At 44.0% G+C, this 24,573-nt stretch overlaps 1 protein-coding gene across 2 annotated transcripts; it reads left to right on the top strand.

Moving 5' to 3' along the window:
- Positions 1–1,117: 1,117 nt before the first annotated feature.
- Positions 1,118–23,952, top strand: LOC110531864 (E3 ubiquitin-protein ligase pellino homolog 1). 2 transcript variants are annotated; one of them, XM_021615333.3, is made up of 8 exons: positions 1,127–1,509; positions 7,103–7,145; positions 9,228–9,428; positions 10,348–10,477; positions 10,754–10,855; positions 11,585–11,836; positions 16,467–16,655; positions 23,120–23,952. In XM_021615333.3, exons 3-8 carry the CDS (start codon positions 9,256–9,258, stop codon positions 23,720–23,722), a joined length of 1,449 nt encoding a protein of 482 aa, XP_021471008.3. In that variant the 5' UTR covers positions 1,127–1,509; positions 7,103–7,145; positions 9,228–9,255; the 3' UTR covers positions 23,723–23,952. The 2 variants fall into 2 exon arrangements, with proteins under 2 accessions (XP_021471009.3, XP_021471008.3); XM_021615334.3 differs by lacking the exon at positions 7,103–7,145 and having other exon boundaries at positions 1,118–1,509.
- Positions 23,953–24,573: the final 621 nt, after the last annotated feature.

Genomic DNA, 24,573 nt, shown 5'->3' with positions numbered 1-24,573 from the left:
AATGGGAGAAACTCCCCAAATACAGCTGTGCCAAGCTTGTAGTGTCATACCCAAGAAGACTCAAGGTAAATGTTGCAATTCTTCAGCCATTCCCAAACCTGAGACCAAAAACAAGCTACATACATTTTGGACAGTACCAAAACAAGACGACATCTAATGATTCTGTCTCTTCACAACAAAATCTTCAGAACAGGATGGTTGTATCCCCCATATAAATAACATTATAATGTTTGCAAGAATTTTGTTTAATAATTCAATTGAAAAACAGCTGTACATTTTTTGGTCCATAAAATGAAACTGGTATGCTTTTTTTATACAGTACCAGTCAAAAGTTTGGACACACCTACTCATTCCAGGGTTTTTCTTTATTTTTTACTGTTTTCTACATTGTAGAATAATAGTGAAGACATCAAAACTATGAAATAACACAAATGGAATCATGTAGTAACCAAAAAAGTGTTAAACAAATCAAAATACATTTTACCTTTGAGATTCTTCAAAGTAGCCACCCTTTGCCTTGATGACAGCTTTGCACACTCTTGGCATTCTCTCAACCAGCTTCACCTGGAACCCATTTCATGAAGGTCAGGACAAACACGTTGTTTCCAGAGGCCGTTTGGATCTCTGTAGTGAGTGTTGCAACCGAGAACAGATGATTTTTTACACGCTAAACGCTTTAACACTCAACACTCGTTCTGTGAGCTTGTGTGGCCTACCACTTCAGGGCTGAGCCGTTGTTGCTCCTATAAGTTTCCATTCCATTCCATAACAGCACTTACAGGTGACCTGGGAAGCTGTAGCAGGGCAGACATTTGACTAACTGACTTGTTTAAATGTAGACTTTTGGCCATGTAGTGTATTTTCTGTTATTTTCCCTTGGAAAGTGGTAGCACATACGTTTTTAAGCAAGTCAACAGATTGCTCTTTCTTCAATTTTACAACCTCTATTTTCACATCTCCCTATAATATAGAGCTAGAGGTGTTTCTTTAAAAAAAAAAATACATGATCATTCACACAGAATAATCTACACACTGCCTTGGCAACTGTACCTTCCTGAACAGCGCCTCTTTACAGTAGCCTACCAACTGTACTGTACAAGCATCATGCGCATGGGCTGGGATCAGCAGGTAGGTGGAGCCAGCACATTGTGCAAATCTTACGCAAGAATCGCGGAATCCTGATCAACCGCAGAGAGGCAATAATGTGGGCGATGGCGTGTCGGCGTTACTCCTGTGTTTTTTGCGCTAAAGAGAGATGGGCGTGACAACGGGCTGTCTGGACCACGAATAGTCTCCGGGAGGAAAGAGCATCTCGCAGTCTCCGATGTACCCGATGACAACGGAGAGGCAATGCCGACTGTCGGGTCCAATGGTTGTTCCATCCAACATACCTTCGCAGGTGGTGTTTTAACAACGGCACGACGTCCGATATTGAGGCCGCACGGGGATTGACACAATCCAAAAGGGAATAAAAAAATCTAACGGACCTCCTTCGGCACACATTAGCGGGTATTTATTGATTAATTTGCCAACCTGTTCAATTAGGCTACTGTCCATCAATGTGTGTTTCGGTGCTGAAGTGGTTTGACAATTGGCCCGTCTTATGTCTTTTTTTATTTTCTTACATTCATGATAGCAGATCGGATAGGCTATTCTGTTGTCTCTGCGTGTGTGCTTGCGTGCGTGGCGATGTCTTGTTATTGTAGTATTTATTGTCTGTGCAGTGGATTCCCTCGTGTACTTCCCTGCCTCAAAGACTGCTGTGCTATGGAGCAGAGAAACGTTAAAACAAATAAGCAATTATTACAATGGGTAGGCTATTAAAAAAAACACTAACCTCAGTAGGCCTAAAGATATTGTAATTACCTGCCCATCATAATCACTTTTCACCATAACATGTCATTTTTTAATATAGCCCAACATATTTTTTTCGTGCGATGGTTCTTTCATCAAGCCTACATTAAAACAAGGTTTTAATAGCTGCAATTTTTATATCCAACTGAAATGTCATCTTCCATGCTATTACGGCTATGATTATAATGAGCAAAATGACAAGTCCTTGATTAAAATTATTGCGTCTCCTTGGCTATAGCGATCATAGGCGTCCGTCGTGAGCATAACAGAGGGACACGCAATCCTCTGCAATCTGGCCCTTGAAGGCACAGAGCAGAACCAGCCATGATCATGTTCTCAGTGCCCAAGTCAGTGTGTAGCTTCGTTGGTTTATATTACATATGTTTAGCTTAGCCTTATCGCATAGCTGAAGGACTCTGAGCATAGCCTATTTATTCTGGTTAGGTGTTTGGCAAATTATGTTATTTGGGGAGGCCTGCTTGCTGAGAAAACAAAATCCTATACGCATGATGGTAATGGGGAACAAGATGGCTCACAACTCCCTCAGACTTTGGAGTGCAAGTATACATTGTGGAACCTGGAAGTGTAAAAATATTATTGAGCAGGTTTGGTTCCATTATGGCCTCTTGTCCAACACACACAAAAATATATATCATTGTTTAAGATAAAATAAGCTGTATAGATAAAGATCTTAGAAATTAACAAAGGTCCCAGTCTAACAAATCTGTGTTAATTTGCCATATACTGTATTATGTGCACAGTATAACACAAACACTCACACACACAAATCAAATCCAAATGTATTGGTCTCGTACACATATTTTGCAAATGTTATCGCAGGTTTAGTGAAATGCTTTTGTTCCTAGCTCCAACAGTGCAGTAATAGCCTACCTAACAATACAAAGCATAGACTTAAGAAATATAAAAAAATATTAGAACAAGCAATGTCAGAGTCTGGAATATAAATACAGCACCAGTCAAAAGTTTGGACACACCTACTCATTCCAGGGTTATTCATTTTTTTTAAAACAATTTTCTACATTGTAGAATAATAGTGAAGACATCAAAACTATGAAATAACACATATGAAATCACATAGCAACCAAAAACGTGTTAAACAAATTAAAAGATTATATTTGAGATTCTTCAAAGTTGCCACCCTTTGCCTTGATGACAGCTTTACACACTCTTGGCATTCTCTCAACCAGCTTCATGAGGTAGTCACCTGGAATGCATTTCAATTAACAGGTGTGCCTTGTTAAAAGTCAATTTGTAGAATTTATTTCCTTAATGCTTTGAGCCAATCAGTTGTGTGACAAGGTAGGGGTGGTATACAGAAGATAGCCCTGTTTGGTAAAAGTCCATATTATGGCAAGAACAGCTCAAATAAGCAAAGAGAAATGACAGTCCATTATTAATTTAAGACATAAAGGTCAGTCAATCTGGAAAATTTCAACTCGTGGTCGAATTGCTGGGGGAAAAAAAGTACTAAAGGACACCAATAAGAAGAAGAGACTTGCTTGGGCCAAGAAACACGAGCAATGGATATTAGACCGGTGGAAATCTGATGAGTCCAAATTTGCGATTTTTGGCTCCAACCGCCGTGTTTTTGTGAGACGCAGAGTAGGTGTGGTTCCCACCGTGAATCATGGAAGAGGAGGTGTGAGTGTGTTGGGGTGCTTTGCTGGTGACACGGTCTGTGATTTATTTAGAATTCAAGACGCGCTTAATCAGCATGGCTACCACAGCATTCTGCAGCAATACCCCATCCCATCTGGCTTGCGCTTAGTGGGACTATCATTTGTTTTTCAACAGGACAATGACCCAACATCCCTCCAGGCTGTGTGAGGGCTATTTGACCAAGAAGGAGAGTGATGGAGTGCTGCATCAAATTACCTGGCCTCCACAATCACCCGACCTCAACCCAATTGAGATGGTTTGGGCTAAGTTGGACCACAGAGTGAAGAAAAATCAGCTAACAAGCGCTCAGCATATGTGGGAACTCCTACAAGACTGTTGGAAAATCATTCCAGGTGATGCTGGATGCGAGAATGCCAAGAGTGTGCAAAGTTGTCATCAAGGCAAACGGTGGCTACTTTAATCTCAAATATAAAATATATTTAGATTTTTTTAACACTTTATTGGTTACGACATGATTCCATATGTGTTATTTCATAGTTTTGATGTCTTCACTATTATTCTACAATGTAGAAAATAATAAAAATAAAGAAAAACCCTTGAATGAGAAGGTGTGTCCAAACTTTGGACTGGTACTGTTTACATGTATATGATGGTGTGTATACAGTAGACATTATGGACACACACACACACACACACACACACACACACACACACACACAGGTTTGCAGCATCTCATATCTCGTTCTCAATTTGTATGTTATATATAACCAGTTTCCTATTCCCCATCATGTACTGTAGTTTTGCTGTGGTCTTGCTGTGCTTGTTAAAGAGGCCTCGATGTTCTCCTGCTGTGTCCTCGCTAGAGCCTACTGGGAATCTGTCTGTTTTGTTTCTCTTTTGCCTGCCCCTGTTCCTCCTCCTATTCTTCCTCTTCCCCCTATAGGGTAAATACACAACTTCATTAATACTGTTTACAACTTCAAAGAGTAAATACAGACAATCCTAATGAGTAAATTCCTCACACTTAAGCATAATCCCATTCAAAATGCGTGCTTCACAGTCTTGTTAAATGGACTTCTGTCTACAGTCGCACAGATGAATCCTGCATGACTGATGCTTACTCGTACAGGCAGTCCGTAAGCTGGTTGTCTGCTGTGACACGTGGGAGAAAGAGAGAGAGACAGACTGAGAGAAAGAGAGAGCGAGAGAGGGATAGAGAAAGAGAAAGACAGTGAGGACAAGTGACGGGGGAGAGAGGAAGAGAGGAGAGTGGGATAGCGAGAGGGTGAGTATTGAGGAAAGGAGAAAAAGAGAGGGTGAGAGAGAGAGAGAGGGTGAGTCAGAGTGTGTGTGTGGTATCGGTGAAGAGGTGATGAGGTAACTGAGCGGCCCACCTGTGTGTCTTCTTGTAAAGCCAGAGGGGTCAAGCAGGTAGGTGGAGGTGGCAATAACACAGAGAGATTACATAACGTATACTTACCGACAAAATACTACGAAGTCTTAAGGGGAACCTTAGGCCAAGTGTAGGCCGAAGCCATTTGAACCATTGAGATATACGTATATTAACCCTGTGCATTTTAGCTATTGAGATATGAACCCATTTTAACCTGACAAAGAGTAGTCTCAGTAAAGGAAGAGAACATCCTCAACTCTGAACATGTAAAAAGGGTGCTTGGAACCGATAATCAATTACCTAAAAAAATGTAAATAACACCTGGCAAAGATACCCCAATGTGACTCTGGGGGAATACAATGTGTTGTCACTGAACAAGGGCCCCTTTTCCGAGAAGATACAGACAAAAAACTTGGACTAAGATGTAGTATGGGATGGATGGTTGAACCTGGTAATGGATGATGTTGTTGTCGCTGTTGTTGTCTCCGAGTTTGACTAAGCACTCTATTGGGATACCACAGGCTCTATTATGCCTGTGTGCCAGCTTGATGTGAAAGGAGGATTTCTTTACTCAGAATATTTGTCTCCTAGTGTAGAATATTGTGTGAGTGATTTTTCTAACCTGGTGAAGGTGGAACCCTCTTGAAGTTTGTTGGAAAGACACACACACAATCTCACACGCGCACACACACTTTCTCTCAGTCTCTGAGGTAGTATGTTGTTCCCTCTCCATTAATGGCATCATAGCACCCACTGCACTGCACAGCACTAGCCCGGTCACAGACTTTATCAGGCAGGCCCATTAGTACACAACACCAGTGCTATCGGGCTTTGTGTCTGCTTCGATAACAGGTGACACCTTGGCCACCATAGACCATGACCGACAATTGACTGGCAATCAATGCAATAACTCAGGTTTTTTCCGACAGTGTCGTATGTCCTCATGTGCCTGTGCATACTGTGTAGGTTAGATAGCCTCTGTCAGCTAGCATTGGACATGTTTGGGAATTGTGGTGGTGGTGATATGAATTTAAACATACCAGTAGAGTAGAGTTACGGCATATCTCAGTTTATCTCCTGCCAAACATCTGGCTTTTCTTAGCAAGGTGCTAAATCGGAGTCCCTCGTTACCATGTTTTCGTCGGGTTGCATACCACGATAAAATGTTGCAGATAGTATCACAGCTACCCTGACAGTACGGTCATGTGCAGCGGGAAATGTATTCCCAGTGATATCCGGTATCAGGACGAAGCTGACACGAGGCAATACCATGGAATTCACTGCAGTACACTCTGAGAGAAAAAAAAGGTGCTATCTAGAACCAAAACGGGTTTTTGGGCTGTCCCCCTTGGATAACCCTTTGAATAACCCCTTTTGGTTCCAGGTAGAAGAACTCTCTTTTTCGGTTTCACCACTGCTACAAATGTTAAACCACAAACCATCAGTGAATGGAAATTGTTGCCTCTATAATCGTATGCAATTGATATGGCTACATTTCTCCAGATATGGGAGAAAATTAAAAAATAAGTGCAAAAAGATGTCTGGAAAGGAGTAAAATGTGATCAATGTTGTCAGGAATTCATATTTTATTCCTGAGATCACTTCCTGGTGTGTATATTTAGCTCTCTGTTCATTTGTTACTGGATGGAGATGGAAGAGCTTCACCCCTCCATTTCACTCCTCTCTCATTTTCTCTCTCTCTCTCTCTCTCTCTCACCCACACACACTCACCCTTCCTCTGCAGTAGGAGGAGAGAGAATTGTGGGTGAATTGTGGTGAAGAAGAGTGAGGGAGGGAGACATTTGGAGAAAGGGGGAGCTTAGGTTGAAGAATGTTCTTAATGAAACCAACCAAAGATAATATAACAAACTTTAGATTACGTTGTGATACCCTGTGTAATAACTGCAATGGAAATCGTGAAACACGTCGCTATATTTCATTGTTTTCCTTTGTGTCTGTTGACCTGTGTATTATCGGTGGTCGCTATTCCTTTCCGGTCTCTATAGCTACCATCCCAGTCTTTTACTGTGGACTGCATTTCTATCTCTCTTTATCTCTCTCTCTCTATTATTCCATTTCCCTTTGTCTTCCTTTGTCACACAGATTTTCTTTGTTCCTCTGTCTCTTTCTCTCAATAACCCCCTCCCACCCTCTACCTCTCTCTCTCTCTCTCTCTTTTTCTCTCTCTCTCTCTCTGTCTCTCTCCACTCCCAGGTTGTGGCAGTGGGTTGATTAGAAAGTGCGTGGCAGAGAACAGGTAATCCATCACCCTGCCAAACCCCTGCACCGGCGAGCATGCGCACACACACACTGTCTCACACACACACCGCCCACGCACACCGTGTGTCCCCTCTCTGTCCCGTTGTCTGTCTGCCTCCATCCCTCCTATTCTCATTGCCCATCTCTGGTTTCCCATTTTGCCCTTTGGTTTTAGTGTCATGCTTTAGGTCTGTCTGTGCTTGTACACATCAGTGCAAGGTACCTTGTATCTCCACCTCTCATTTCTCTCCACCTCTCAATCCTCCTCCTCCATCCATCCATCCAGCCATGCCGCCATGGTTTTTCTATTTCAGTCTCATCCTCCTCTCCCTACTCAACCCCTCCCCTCCCTCTTTCTTTCACTCCCTTTACCTCCCCTGTGTCCATTCTTTCTCTCCATCCTACTCCTATAACACTCCATCTCCCAGCCATAGCAATGGAGAGCCGTAATGAAATGGCGACCGCCTGCCTAAATCTGCTCTCTGTCGTCCATCATCTCATTACGAGGGGATGTTCTCTGTGTTGGCCTCCGATTAGACGTGTTTATATCGAATAAAGTCTAATGTTCACATCGTGATGCAATTGACAACTCGCCGGAACAGCTGTGGTCCCCATGTTCTTGTCTGGTCTGGCCGTTCATTTTGAGGGATGGGGCTTTGAGGTTGGACTGCCCAAACTCAAGATTATATAGGATATCAGACACATAGACAGAATGAGAATGTCAGTTCTAGTTAATCTATTTCTGTGATCAGACAATTTGTACTTCTGGGGGAAGATAACATATAGCAGAGTTGGAATTCCAGTCTGTTTATAACCATAACATGTTTTTGTTGTTGTTGTGTAGGTATGCCATGTTCATGATCCATAAAGAGTGAACAAGGCATTGGTCTGTTATGGCTGGCTGTGTGATGTCACTGGCTTCATTGGATTCGTGGTGTAGGTGGTCTCGCCCACTTTTGATTGATAATAGGGTATTTATAATAAACATTGGCATAGAACCTGTGTTTGCCTCATTGCCAACACAGACAGGGAATGCAGAGATTTTTTTTTTTTGACTTGTGTACATTTGCAAATGTCAAGGGATTTGAATGTAAATAGACATTTTACTGTATATGGACACCCACTGTTTGAGGAGATCATTATCTTTCCTTTATTCACAATTCATGTGATGTGATGCTTGTTTCTGTAAAGCACCACTAGAATGTATCCCTGTGCTATTATACAATTGCATTAGACTATCATAAAAAACTATTTTTAATCCAATTCCTTTAATGCCAAGTGCTTGTTTTCATTTGACAGTGCTCCCAATCGAACCATTGAAATGCCACAGCCAGCCAGGCAGCCATAAACCTTTTGTAAAAACTGAAAACCAATCATGTTGAACCCAGAGAAAAGTTGCAGCTCTCACAGGGTTTGTTAAGAATCTCGGACACGACAGAACATCGATTGATGGTTATCTGGTTGTTAACTTTAAAAGCTTTGGGAAACATGTTCTCTTGTTTTGAGTGATTCTTGGCCCTACAAAGGACTATAGTAACACTTGCCAATGGCCATAGAACTTGAGTTCATTTAACAATGGTAGGATATGTCAGACAGAGACACAATGTGGTACAAGCTGAGGCTGTAGATTTAGGCGTTTAACTGCCTGCGTGAAAATGCTTGGCTCACTTGTACCCATCTAGTCCTATTCGTTTTGCCTGTCTAGCGTGCGCGCGCACACACACACACACACACACACACACACACGCCCACACACACACACTCTGCAAATGCACCAAGTCAGCAAAGAAAAGAGAGTACTTCTGTTTTGTCACATAATGCAGTATGACAATTAAACTTCTAAGTATAGCGACAGCATCGTGATGACTGTCTGAGTAGGACCACAAATGCTGCGTCTTTGTTTAAAGGCCATGTATATTTGAATATTTAACTCTTTGATGCGCTGATGATACATCGGTGACTGCCTACAGCTGTATCCTTGTCTTGGTGCACTGATTGTCTTGAGTGTCTCTTATATCTCTTTCTGTCTCTCTCGCTCTCTCCCTTGCCTTTCGCTCCCTCCCTCTTCTCTCCCTCCCAGCTGTGAGCCCACATTGTGGCCGGCGGGCATGGTTTTGGAGGGTAGCTCGGAGGCCCTGTGTCCCCCGCCCTCACTGGAGCTGCGCCCGTCCTGCAACAAGAGCCAGCCCTCGCCTCCCCTGGGCTCATGCTCCACGCCCCACGACGGACTCTTCCCCGGGGACAAGGAGCCCGTCAAATACGGGGAGCTCATCGTCTTAGGGTGGGTTACCTGTCCCTCTGTGTGTGTGTGTGTTGGTGGGTGGGTGTTTCTGTGCGTGTTTGCTTATGTGTCTTCAACAGTGGTTAATATGTACAACAGTTGCCCATACCATTCATCTCATCCCAGACTGTGTTATACACGCCATGCCTTGAAGAAGCGTTATTTATATGGACTCATAAGTCTCAGTGGTTGTGTGTACACTCTTAAGCTATCCTTGTCAGTTAGAAGAAACCCCCCTTCCTACCTTCTTTACAAAGCCAAAAAGACTAGCCCTTGCAGCTCCTAGACACACACAGTATCTATCTTTCTTTCCGTTTCAGTGGCTCATAAAAAAAAAGAGCTCATTTGACTCCCTTACAATGATGCCATTGTAAGAGTCATGGGGCAGAATAGGCAAATTACACCCTCAACTGCCGAGAGAGAGAGGGAGAGAGAGAGAATTGTAGACTCATGTCTTACTCACTCATACAGTGATGGTATATAATAATTGTGGATAATGAGTAAGGCTGAATATTCTATGGATTTTATTAAGAGGGAGTGTAATGCCAGCTGCAGACATTTTATGAGCCCTATCCAATCATGACATGGGAAGGTAATAGGCAGGACATAGGCAGACTAACCCATATAGGGAATATTCCCCTCAGAACCAAATTAATCTTTATGGATTGAGATTCAAGCCATTTGGTCCAGTTTTAAAGGAATAGTTTACCCCAAAGTGTGTCACATGTTCACATCTCATAGGTAGTCTAAAGTTGTTGTCTAATTTGTTGTGTAGATCCAATTATATGTATTAGGACAATACATGCAAGCCTCAATCCCAACTGAATGGGGAAGATAGGCTGCCAACTAATACAAATGTAAAGTATATTTGGTTGTATATTGAAAAAGTGTGTTATATTATGGCCCATACTGTACTCAGGCACAATGGTTCCTTGGCCAATGGGGACAAGGGGCGAAGGAGAAGTCGCCTGGCCCTCTACAAGAGACCCAAAGCCAACGGGGTCAAACCTGATGTCATCCACAATGTCTCCACCCCTCTGGTGTCAAAGGTGAGATGTCACTGTCTAAATCACATTAGATTTAGACAGTCTTTCACAGTTTGAAACACTATTTAATAATTCTAGAAATGTTTACTCATTAACTCTAGAAATGTTCTGTGTGCAGGAATGAAAAGTACAAACTGTATGTACGACTCTGTTTATATCAACGCTTACCACATATGGTACTAATACATTTCCAAGCAGGCAAAACTTTTGGGATGCCCTTTCCTGAGTAGCTGGCCGTATGACCTGGTTCCTGTATATGTGTGTGTTCTGCATCAACAGGCCCTCAGCAACAAAAGCCAGCACAGCATCTCTTACACCCTGTCCAGGAGTCACTCGGTCATTGTAGAGTACACTCATGACACCAACACAGACATGTTTCAGGTGAGTCCTCTTTTATATTACCTACACATGACATGCCAAGTCAGCCAGAGCCCCAACACTTCAGCACGACAATGACCTGGAAACTGACAACAGAGTGTGTGCATCCTAAATGACATTTCCTATTTAGTGCTCTACTTTTGACCAGTGCCCATAGGGGTCAACGTCTGTGCATCACATAAGGAATAAGGGTACTGTTTGGGGGGCGCACACCGTCAGAAGAGGAGCGAGGAGAGGGTTTATTTCCTGTGTGTTAGATAGCAGACTCCCACTCTCCCCTCCCACTCTCCTTTCGGACAGCGACAGACTGCTCTAGCTGTCTATCTCTCATCCCAGTGATGAATGAAGGAGTCCAAACTCCTGCGGGCAGAATGGATCTGAGGTGCTGCAGGCTCCAGGGCTGCGGTCCCATCTGTTCATCTGTCTGCTCTCTCTCTCCAACCAGGGGCTGTGACAAGGCTGCCATGTTATCTCCTGGCAGCCTGGGAGGAAACAAAACTTGTTTGCTGGTATGTTGTGGGCATTTCTCCACAACACTCCAGATGATACCCTGACTTCAGTGGGATTGAAATGGAATTGAGTTTTTCTACCACCCTCCTCCCCAAAGACATGTTTCTACTCATATACCCTATTCTATTCAATTCTATTCTACTCTATTCTACTGTACTTTTTTCTATAATTCTATTAACCATGAATCTCCCTCTATCTCCTATGGCCTACCTCGCCCTACAGATCGGGCGTTCTACAGAGAGCATGATTGACTTTGTGGTGACGGACACAGCGGGCAGCAGCACCAGTGGTGGTGGCGGTGGGTGGCAGGTCCAGGGGGCGGCAGGCGAGGGGGTCGGAGGAGGAGGAGGGGGGCAGTCGGCCCAGAGCACAATCTCCCGCTACGCGTGCCGCATAATGTGCGAGCGCAACGCCCCTTACACGGCCCGCATCTACGCCGCCGGCTTCGACTCCTCCAAAAACATCTTCCTGGGGGTGAGTCGCGGTGATGGCCACAGTGTGAGTGACAGCATGGGCGACATCACACCCCGACCGTGTCATCGCGGTGATGAGCGTCACCACGTGTGATATACTGTGGAGATTGATTGAAGTCCTGGAGGAAATGGTGGTGTGGTGTGTAGGAGTTGTTAGTGGGTGTGTGAATGTTCACCATGTGGTCTACTTCTTGGGCAATATTTATTCGAGGTGTATATTCATACACAAATTACCCGTCTGTACTGGTAAAAAAAAATTGAAATCTCTTGGCCCCATCCTATGCGCGCGCGCGCACACACACACACACACACACACACACACACACACACACACACACACACACACACACACACACACACACATTCCACTGGTGCGTCTTCTTCGCCTTAGGGCTATTGCCTCTCATTGGCTGGTTGGCCCAGCGCCCAACCACAAAAACAGCCCTAGCCTCACTTTGTTTAGAGATAAGACTATCAATGGTAAATATCAATAGACACACGTCCGGGACTGCCAGGCCGCATTTGCTTTCAGGCTCTGAGGGACACGGCTTTTTTAATGGATTGGATTTATGACAGCATTGTTGGATTCTATACACACACGTTCGCTCAAACTGCAGAGAAATGGGAATTATGGGAATCAAGGAGCCGTGATTAAATTGATACAGTGTATGTGTGCAGTGGTGGGGAAAGTACTCAATTGTCATACTTGAGGAAAAGTAAAGATTCCTTAATAGAAAATGAGTCAAGTAAAAGTGAAAGTCAACCAGTAAAATACTACTTGAGTAAAAGTATAGAAGTATCTGGTTTTAAATGTACAGTGATGGAAAAAGTACTCAATTGTCATACTAGAGTAAAAGTAAATGCTAGACTTCAAATTCCTTATGTTAAACCTGTCTAGGACTGGGGAACCCTGTTCCACTAGCCAGAACCCCTCGCCAAACCAATTAAATTGCAGGGCGCCAAATACAAATCAACAGACATCTCATAAATCCAATTTCTCAAACATACAAGTATTAGGTACCATTTTAAAGATAAAATTCTCTTTAATCCAGCCACAGTGTCTGATTTCAAAAATGCATTACAGCGAAAGCTCCACAAACGATTATGTTAGGTCACCACCAACTCACAGAAAATCCCAGCCATTTTTCCAGCCAAAGAGTGGAGTCACAAAAAGCAGAAATAGAGATAAAATGAATCACTAACCTTTGATGTTCTTCATCAGATAACATTCATAGGACTTCATGTTACACAATACATGTATGTTTTGTTCGGTAAAGTTCATATTTATATCCCTAAATCTTATTTTACATTGGTGTGTTACGTTCAATAGTTCTAAAACATGCAGTGATATTGCAGAGAGCCACATGAATTCACAGAAATACTCATAATAAATGTTGATGAAAATACAACTATTATACATAGAACTTTAGATACACTTCTCCTTAATGCAACCGCTGTGTCAGATTTCAACAAAAACTTTACCGAAAAAGCACAATCTGAGAACAGCGCTCAGAGCCCAAACCAGCCAGAGAAATATTCACCATGTTGGGTAGTCAACATTATTCATAAATAACATTATAAATATTCACTTCCCTTTGATGATCTTCATCAGAATGCACTCCCAGGAATCGCAGTTCCACAATAAATGCTTGTTTTGTTCGATAATGTCCATCATTTATGTCCAATAGCTTCTTTTGCTAGGGTGTTTGGTAAACAAATCCAAAAGCGCGATCTGGTCCATTCGGACGAAACGTTCAAAAAGTTATATTACAGGTCGAAGAAACTTGTCAAACTAAGTATAGAATCAATCTTTAGGATGTTTTTATCATAAAAGTTCAATAATGTTGCAACCGGAGAATTCCATTGTCTGTAGAAAAGCCATGGAACGAGAGCTAGCTCTCGTGACCGGGCGTCTTGAGCCTGTGACACTCTGCCACAGCACCACTTCAGAGTAAGAGCCTGAAACAACGTTCTAAAGATGGTTGACATCTAGTGGAAGCCTTAGGAAGTGCAATTTGACCCATATCTCACTGTGTATTCGATAGGGATAAGTTCAAAAACTACAAACTTTTTCTCAGGTTTTTGCCTGCCATATGAGTTCTGTTATACTCACAGACATCATTCAAACAGTTTTAGAAACTTCAGAGTGTTTTCTATCCAATACTAATAATAATATGCATATATTAGCATCTGGGACTGAGTAGGAGGCAGTTCACTCTGGGCACGCTATTCATCCAAAAGTGAAAATGCTGTCCCCTATCCCAAAGAAGTTTTAAGTAAACTAGACGGCACAATTGTCTTAATTTACGGACAGTCAGGGGCACACTCCAACACTCAGACATCATTTACAAATGAAGTATTTGTGTTTAGTGAGTCCGCCAGATCAGAGGCAGTAGGGAGGACAACGCGTTATATTGATAGATGTGTGAATTGGACAATATTGCTGTCCTTCCTGAGTATTTGAAACGTAACAAGTACTTTTGAGTGTCAAGAAAAGGTATGGGAATAAAAAGGTACATATCTTCTTTAGGAATATAGTGGAGTAAAAAGTTGTCCAAAATATAAATAGTTAAGTACAGATACGCACATGCGTTTATTGGGGTATGTGAGTGACGTGTGTGTTAGAGCTGGGAATTGCCAGCGACCTCACGATACAATACTATCACGATACTTCGGCGCCGATACGTTATGTGTTGTGATGCTCACGATTCTCACACTTCTGTATGTACTGTGTTATGATTCAATACTGTGATTTTATTGCGATTTGATGTCCCAAACCTATTTCCCACCATACGGTATATGTCCGCTGCAGGGGGACAAGAGAGAGCCATAAGAAAACTAGTATTGATCAGTCACGGAAATAAAAGTGCTGAAAACAAATTGGCTCCCTAATTTAAAAAGAAGATGAAGAACAAGCTATGAAGGAAAAATACTGCAGTTTTGGTGCCGCTACAGCCAACTAGTGCAAAAATAATATCCCGATATGTAACTGTATCCGTCAAACACTTCTGTCTATATCTGCGTGCAAGTATGTGCACATACGCTTGTGTTTGTGTGTGTGCGTGTGCTTGCCCGCACGTGTGCATGGGAGTGTGAGTGTTTGCTGAAAACCACTCCAATCAGCAAACACAACAATACACTGCATTAAAATTACAGTGCAGTGGTCCAGTGCAGTGAAGTAGAGGGGGGTTGCTTGTGTTTGATCCATTCTGGCAGAGGCACTCAGTTCCCCCCCTTCTCCCTGTCTTCCCCCATCCCCCTCGCCCATACAGGGAATGAGTTATCGAAGGGGTTCTGCGAGATGAACATGGAGTGTAAATGGAGAAAGAGAGAGAGTTGGCACGGGAGAGATGGGAAGGCCATTTGGGGGGGGGTGAAGGGAGAGGGGGCCATTGTCATTGTGGAAGACATTGGAGGCAGGAGTCCAGCTGTACTCATCTCCATCGATGGGAGTCGGCCCTAGGGTCAGAGTCAGACACACTGTGCTGCCACACCGCCAGTCGGCCACTGACCTCCACTAGCATTTGATTATGAGGGGCAGGAATGGCGGCCATATTGGATTAGATGAAGGAAGGCGGTAATGTTTTTGAAACGATTGACTGGTCAATGTTCGTCGCGTGCCAACAGTGACCAAGGGCAATGACAGGATAGTTCATATACCAGACAGAGTTATGATATACTTACATATGCTTTAGTGGATATCACACAAGAAATAAGTGTTTATACTGAAAATGGTTTTCGATGACTACAGATATACAACAAAATGATGGCATCGATGACAACGATAGCATGACACCACATGCGACCTTTTTGACACTGCAAAGGACAAACAAATAGGACATTGTGTCCACGTCGTGACATCATCATGCGATAACATCCGGATGACTAACCTAACCCCACCACATAGACTTGCGTAATTCATCTTAGCATCATAGCATGTGGCCGGTGCAAGACATACAGGAGAGAAACCTCAGAACCCTCAAGAGCTGCTAGCTGCTGTCAATGAAGCGAAGGCTGAATAACCTCCGCACGGCTCCCTCCTCTACAACTGGCACACACACAATGTCCTTGGCAGACAGCGGAGTCAGGCAGGCAGCTCGGCCCACTGCTACTGTGGAGGTGGAGAGGGAGCGAGGGATGGAGAGAGAGTAGGAGGGATGGAGAGCGGGAGAGAGGGGGAGAGAGAGAGAGAGAGAGGGATAGATGGATGGATGGAGGTAGAAAGGAAGTTTATTCAAAATATTGGGACATAAATGTTCTGAAAGGCTTATACAATAACACTGGTTGAATGGCTTGTCGTCATGCCTGCTTTGAAAGGTATGCCCACTGACAGAAAATATCATAACACTGCCACTGCAGGGACTGAATGCCCTGCAATGTTTATGTGTGCGTGTGCATTGCTGTGTGTTCGTCAGTATAGTGGTCCTACTCTGGTCTAAATATAGCAGTGCAGAAAAGCAATGTTAGCTGTTTATTTTCTCTCTCTCTCGCTCTCTCCCTCTCCCTTACTCTCTTTCTGCCTCTTCCTCTCCTTCTACCCCCTTATCTCTCTCTTTATCTATCTCTGCTTTTATCCATCACTGTCCCTCACCTTGGCTCTCTGTCTGTCTGTTTGTGTGTGGGTCTCTCAGGAGCGGGCTGCCAAATGGCGAACGTCAGACGGCTTGATGGACGGCCTGACCACCAATGGCGTGCTGGTGATGCACCCGGCGGGAGACTTTGTGTCGGAGCCGGCGCCAGGCGTGTGGCGGGAGATCTCGGTGTGCGGGAACGTCTTCGCCCTGCGGGAGACGCGCTCGGCCCAACAGAGGGGAAAATTGGTGAGGGGGAGGTCGTCATCAGTGGGGGGGGGGGAATAAAGCCTCAAACCTGTCTGGTTATCAGGACTACTGTTATATCTGCAGTTATCTGATGATCATGTGTGTGTACAGTCGTGGCCAAAAGTTTTGAGAATGACACAAATATTAATTTACACAAAGTTTGCTGCTTCAGTGTCAGAGTTACGATATACTTGGAATACTGAAGTATAATTACAAGCATTTCATAAGTGTCAAAGGCTTTTATTGACAATTACATGAAGTTGATGCAAAGAGTCAATATTTGCAGTGTTGACCCTTCTTTTTCAAGACCCCTTCAATGCGCCCTGGCATGCTGTCAATTAACTTCTGGGCCACATCCTGACTGATGGCAGCCCATTCTTGCATAATCAATGCTTGGAGTTTGTCAGAATTTGTGGGTTTTTGTTTGTCCACCTGCCTCTTGAGGATTGACCACAAGTTCTCAATGGGATTAAGGTATGGGGAGTTTCCTGGCCATGGACCCAAAATATCGATGTTTTGTTCCCCGAGCCACTTAGTTATCACTTTTGCCTTATGGCAATGTGCTCCATCATGCTGGAGAAGGCATTGTTTGTCACCAAACTGTTCCTGGATGGTTGGGAGAAGTTGCTCTCGGAGGATGTGTTGGTACCATTCTTTATTCATGGCTGTGTTCTTAGGCAGAATTGTGCGTGAGCCCACTCCCTTGGCTGAGAAGCAACCCCACACATGAATGGTCTCAGAATGCTTTACTGTTGGCATGACACAGGACTGATGGTAGTGCTCAACATTGTCTTCTCCGGACAAGCTTTTTTCTGGCTGCCCCAAACAATCGGAAAGGGGGTTAATCAGAGAAAATCACTTTACCCCAGTACTTACCTTTTGCAGAATATCAGTCTGTCCCTGATGTTTTTCCTGGAGAGAAGTGGCTTCTTTGCTGCCCTTCTTGACACCAGGCCATCCTCCAAATGTCTTCGCCTCACTGTGCGTGCAGATACACTCACACCTGCCTGCTGCCATTCCTGAGCAAACTCTGTATTGGTGGTGCCTAATCCCGCAGCTGAATCAACTTTAGGAGACGGTCCTGGCGCTTGCTGGACCTTCTTGGGTTCCCTGAAGCCTTCTTCACAACAATTGATCCGCTCTCCTTGAAGTTCTTGATGATCCGATAAATGGTTGATTTAGGTGCAATCTTACTGGCAGCAATATCCTTGCTTGTGAAGCCCTTTTTGTGCAAAGCAATGATGACGGCACGTGTTTCCTTGCAGGTAACTATGGTTGACAGAGGAAGAACAATGATTCCAAGCACCACCCTCCTTTTGAAGCTTCCACTGTGTTATTCGAACTCAATCAGCATGACAGAGTGATCTCCAGCCTTGTCCTCGTCAACATTCACACCTGTGTTAATGAGAGAATCGCTGACAGGATGTCAGCTGGTCCTTTTGTGGCAGGGTAGGTAGGCTAGTTGAGAACAAGTTCTCATTTGCAACTGCGACCTGGCCAAGATGAAGCAAAGCAGTGTGACAGAGACAACACAGAGTTACGCATGGAGTAAATAATAAACAAGCCAATAACACAATAAATGGGTCAATGACACAGTAGGAAAAAAAAGTCAGTGTGTGCAAAAGGCATGAGGAGGTAGGCAATAAATAGGCCATAGGAGCGAATAATTACAATTTAGCAGATTAACACTGGAGTGATAAATGAGCAGATTATGATGTGCAAGTAGAGAGTGTGCAAAAGAGCAGAAAAGTAAATAAAATAAAAACAATATGGGGATGAGGTAGGTAGATTGGGTGGGCTATTTACAGATGGACTATGTACAGCTGCAGTGATCGGTTAGCTGCTCAGATAGTTGATGTTTAAAGTTGGTGAGCGATTTTTGCAATTCGTTCCAGTCACTGGCAGCAGAGAACTGGAAGGAAAGGCGGCCAAATGAGGTGTTGGCTTTGGGGATGATCAGTGAGATATACCTACTGGAACGTGTGCTACGGGTGGGTGTTGTTATCGTGACCAGTGAACTGAGATAAGGCAGAGCTTTACCTAGCATAGACTTATAGATGACCTGGAGCCAGTGGGTCTGGCGATGAGTATGTAGCGAGGGCCAGCCGACTAGAGCATACAGGACGCAGTGGTGGGTGGTATAAGGTGATTTGGTAACAAAACGGATGGCACTGTGATAGACTGCATCCAGTTTGCTGAGTAGAGTGTTGGAAGCTATTTTGTAGATGACATCGCCGATGTCGAGGATCGGTAGGATAGTCCATTTTATTAGGGTAAGTTTGGCGGCGCGAGTGAAGGAGACTTTGTTGCGAAATAGAAAGCCGATTCTAGATTTGATTTTTGATTGAAGATGTTTAATATGAGTCTGGAAAGAGAGTTCACAGTCTAGCCAGACATCTAGGTGTTTATAGTTGTCCACATATTCTAGGTCGGAACCGTCCAGGGTGGTGATGCTAGTCGGGCGGGCGGGTGCGGGCAGCGAATGGTTGAAAAGCATGCATTTGGTTTTACTAGCATTTAAGAGCAGTTGGAGGCCACGGAAGAAGTGTTGTATGGCACTGAAGCTTGTTTGGAGGTTAGTTAGCACAGTGTCCAAGGATGGGCCAGAAGTATACTGAATGGTGTCGTCTGCGTAGAGGTGGATCAGGGAATCGCCCGCAGCAAGAGCGACATCATTGAGATATACAGAGAAAAGAGAATTTAACCCTGTGGTACCCCCATAGAGACTGCCAGAGGTCCGGACAACATGCCCTCCGATTTGACACACTGAACTCTGTCTGCAAAGTAGTTGGTGAACCAGGCGAGGCAGTCATTATAAAAACCAAGGGTATTGAGTCTGCCGATAAGAATACGGTGATTGACAATGTCGAAAGCCTTGGCCAGGTTGATGAAGACGGCTGCACAGTACTGTCTTTTATCGTTGGCGGTTATGATCACTCTTCATCTGATCACTCTTCATAACATTCTGGAGTAAATGCAAATTGCCATCATACAAACTGAGGCAGCAGACTTTGTGAAAATTAATATTTGTGTCATTCTCCGTGTCATCCTCAAAACTTTTGCCCACGACTGTATATGTGTGTGTGTGTGTATATATATATATATATATATATATATATATATATATATATATATATATATATATATAAAAACTATGAAATAACACATATGGAATCAAGTAGCCACCCTTTGCCTTGATGACAGCTTTGCACACTCTTAGCATTCTCTCAACCAGCTTCACCTGGAATGCTTTTCCAACAGTCTTGAAGGAGTTCCCACATATGCTGAGCACTTGTTGGCCGCTTTTGGCCCTTCACTCTGTGGTCCAACTTATCCCAAACCATCTCAATTGGGTTGAGGTCGGGGGATTGTGGAGGCCAGGTCACCTGATGCAGCACTCCATCACTCTCCTTCTTTGTCAAATAGCCCTTACACACCCTGGAGGTGTGTTGGGTCATTGTCCTGTTGAAAAACAAATGATAGTCCCACTAAGCGCAAACCAGATGGGATGGCGTATCGCTGCAGAATGCTGTGGTAGCCATGCTGGTTAAGTGTGACTTAAATTCTATGTAAATCACAGACAGTGTTACCAGCAAAGCACCATCACACCTCCTCCTCCATGCTTCACGGTGGGAACAACACATGTGGAGATCATCTGTTCACCTACTCTGGTGGTTGAAATCAAGAATCTCAAATTTGGACTCATCAGACCAAACGACAGATTTCCACCGGTCTAATGTCCATTGCTCGTGTTTCTTGGCACAAGCAGGCATCTTCTTCTTATTGGTGTCCTTTAGTAGTGGTTTCTTTGCGGCAATTCGACCATGAAGGTCTGATTCACGCAGTCTCCTCTGAACAGTGTGTCTGTTACTTCAACTCTGTGAAGCATTTATTTAAGATTCAATCGGAGGCTGGTAACTAATGAACTTATCCTCTGCAGCAGATGTAACTCTGGGTCTTCCTTTCCTGTGGCGGTCCTCTTGAGAGACAGTTTCATCATCGCGCTTGATGGTTTTTGCGAGTGCACTCGAAGAAACATTCAAAGTTGTTCCGGATTGACTGACCTTCATTTCTTAATGTAATGATGGACTGTCGTTTCTCTTTGCCTATTTGAGCTGTTCTTGCCATAATATGGACTTGGTGTTTTACCAAATAGGGCTATCTTCTGTCTACCACCCCTACCTTGTCACAACACAACTGATTGGCTCCAATGCATTAAGAAGGAAAGATATTCCACAAATTAACTTTTAACAAGGCACACCTGTTAATTGAAATGCATTCCAGGTGACTACCTCAGGAAGCTGGTTGAGAGAATGCCAAGAGTGTGCAAAGTTGTCATCAATGCAAAGGGTAGCTACTTTGAAGAATCTCAAAAATAAAATCTATTTTGATTTGTTTAACACTTTTTTAGTTACTACATGATTCCATGTGTTAAATAGTTTTGATGTCTTCTCTACTTTTCTGCAATGTAGAAAATAGTCAAATAAAGAAAGACCCTTGAATGAGTACATGTGTCCCAACTTTTGACTGGTGTAATATATACAGTGCCTTGCGAAAGTATTCGGCCCCCTTGAACTTTGCGACCTTTTGCCACATTTCAGGCTTCAAACATAAAGTGGGACACAATCATGAAGTGGAACGAGATTTATTGGATATTTCAAACTTTTTTAACAAATCAAAAACTGAAAAATTGGCGTGCAAAATTATTCAGCCCCCTTAAGTTAATACTTTGTAGCGCCACCTTTTGCTGCGATTACAGCTGTAAGTCGCTTGGGGTATGTCTCTATCAGTTTTGCACATCGAGAGACTGACATTTTTTCCCATTCCTCCTTGCAAAACAGCTCGAGCTCAGTGAGGTTGGATGGAGAGCATTTGTGAACAGCAGTTTTCAGTTCTTTCCACAGATTCTCGATTTGATTCAGGTCTGGACTTTCACTTGGCCATTCCAACACCTGGATATGTTTATTTTTGAACCATTCCATTGCAGATTTTGCTTTATGTTTTGGATCATTTTCTTGTTGGAAGACACATCTCCGTCCCAGTCTCAGGTCTTTTGCAGACTCCATCAGTTTTTCTTCCAGAATGGTCCTGTATTTGGCTCCATCCATCTTCCCATCAATTTTAACCATCTTCCCTGTCCCTGCTGAAGAAAAGCAGGCCGAAACCATGATGCTGCCACCACCATGTTTGACAGTGGGGATGGTGTGTTCAGCTGTGTTGCTTTTACGCCAAACATAACATTTTGCATTGTTGCCAAAAAAGTTCCATTTTGGTTTCATCTGACCAGAGCACCTTCTTCCACGTTTGGTGTGTCTCCCAGGTGGCTTATGGCAAACTTTAAACAACACTTTTTATGGATATCTTTAAGAAATGGCTTTCTTCTTGCCACTCTTCCATAAAGGCCAGATTTGAGCAATATACGACTGATTGTTGTCCTATGGACAGAGTCTCCCACCTCAGCTGTAGATCTCTGCAGTTCATCCAGAGTGATCATGGGCCTCTTGGCTGCATCTCTGATCAGTCTTCTCCTTGTATGAGCTGAAAGTTTAGAGGGACGGCCAGGTCTTGGTAGATTTGCAGTGGTCTGATACTCCTTCCATTTCAATATTATCGCTTGCACAGTGCTCCTTGGGATGTTTAAAGCTTGGGAAATCTTTTTGTATCCAAATCCGGCTTTAAACTTCTTCACAACAGTATCTCGGACCTGCCTGGTGTGTTCCTTGTTCTTCATGATGCTCTCTGCGCTTTTAACAGACCTCTGAGACTATCACAGTGCAGGTGCATTTATACGGAGACTTGATTACACACAGGTGGATTGTATTTATCATCATTAGTCATTTAGGTCAACATTGGATCATTCAGAGATCCTCACTGAACTTCTGGAGAGAGTTTCCTGCACTGAAAGTAAAGGGGCTGAATAATTTTGCACGCCCAATTTTTCAGTTTTTGATTTGTTAAAAAAGTTTTAAATATCCAATAAATGTCGTTCCACTTCATGATTGTGTCCCACTTGTTGTTGATTCTTCACAAAAAAATACAGTTTTATATCTTTATGTTTGAAGCCTGAAATGTGGCAAAAGGTCGCAAAGTTCAAGGGGGCCGAATACTTTCGCAAGGCACTGTATATATATATGTGTGTGTTTGTGTGTGTGGTTAAATTAAGGACTGCACAGTCAGGCTAAACATCTGATGAGCTTTAGAGTTTCCCAACTATGAGTTATGAATGATTTTTTATGAATCAATCATTAAAGTTTGATTCGATTCTTGATGGTATGCGACAGGGTAGGATGATCACAGTGCCAGAAAGTGGTCGTAGGATAGGGAAACAAAAAACATTTTTTAGTCAAAGGCACAGAAAAAAGAAACAATGTATGCAAATAATTATGGTTTGACAGTTACAGTATTGTCTGTACCTGTTTACAAATCCTCCCCTTAATCCTCCTCCCCACCCCGTTTCCCTCCAGGTGGAGAACGAGTCCAACACCCTGCAGGACGGCTCTTTGATTGACCTGTGCGGTGCCACCCTCCTGTGGCGTACCCCGACGGGCCTGCGCCGCACCCCCACCCTCAAGCAGCTGGAGTCCCTCCGCCAGGAGCTGAATGCCGCCCGGCCCCAGTGCCCCGTGGGTTTTAACACCCTGGCCTTCCCCAGCCTGGCCCGGCGAGAGATTGTTGACAAGAAGCAGCCCTGGGTCTATGTCAACTGTGGTCACGTGCACGGCTACCACAACTGGGGCTACCGGAAAGACAAGGGCCACAACGTGGGCCCCGGGGGGACGGCTCCGGCGAGTACCGGGGAGAGGGAGTGCCCCATGTGCCGGCGCGTGGGCCCCTACGTGCCCCTGTGGCTTGGCTGCGAGGGCGGGCTGTACCTGGACGCTGGGCCACCGACGCACGCCTTCTGCCCCTGCGGCCACGTGTGCTCTGAAAAAACTGTGGCGGGCTGGAGCCAAATCCCGCTGCCGCACGGAACGCACGCCTTCCATGCCGCATGCCCCTTCTGCGGCACCTGGCTGACGGGCGAGCAGGGGCACATCAAACTCATCTTTCAGGGGCCCGTCGACTGAGGCCGGAGCTGAGTGGCTGAGATAAGGGGCAGGCTAGAGGGAAGGTGGACTGGGGAAATGTCTAAAAGGACTGTCTGTAAGGAAACGTGAAGGGACAAAAATAGCCAAGACTGTCGAAATGACGATGGCCTGAACCGAAGAAGAGAGGCAAACGTGATGGAAGTAGATGATGCATAAATGGCATTTGAGTTGTATTTGGGGAAGATGTAAATAAAAGGTGTTGAAATGAATACGTGACTGGTGTTTGGTGATCTTTGGAATACTGATTGTAGGTTAAAAAAAAAAAGCGTGTCATCCGACGCATAGTTTCATCATTAGATGTGATTTCAATATTTGAAAATGTGAAATTCATGGTGAACTAGCTGTTGTTTCAGTTAATCCAGATGAATCAGATCTCATGATAAAACCATCCATTGTATCAGTGTGTTTACAGTTCTAAAACAATGGGTTTAAAGCACTTGATTCCCCATTGACTCCATGTTAGAGCTAGATCTGCAAACTGTTTCTATCCTGGTGATTGACTCCTTAGATCGGATTCATCTGAATTCCTACACCAGGTCACCAAAATCAGCTAATTGATGATGTGATTGCCATCCACTTGAGGAAACCTATCCAGTGAGGTTTGATTTTAACCTTCGCCAGGGTCCATCTCTCTCTTTGTCTCCCCTGAGGAGCGTCTGGTACCCAGCTCCCAGTCTGCAGCGCCGCCACCAACACCAACGCTATAAATAACTCACTCAAGGTCACCAGCGCCCCACCACCACAGGGCCACGTCAGGAGAAGAGAGGGAGGAATGGGAGGGGGGAGGGAGGGAGGACGAAGGACAATGGGTCAGTTTAGTAATGAGATTC

Source organism: Oncorhynchus mykiss, chromosome 9, assembly GCF_057628025.1.
Source record: "Oncorhynchus mykiss isolate SJ-2025 chromosome 9, ASM5762802v1, whole genome shotgun sequence".
Classification (NCBI taxonomy): Eukaryota; Metazoa; Chordata; class Actinopteri; order Salmoniformes; family Salmonidae; genus Oncorhynchus; species Oncorhynchus mykiss.
The sequence above is the reverse complement of the archived record's forward strand: the minus strand, read 5'-3'. Positions and strand labels throughout refer to the sequence as shown.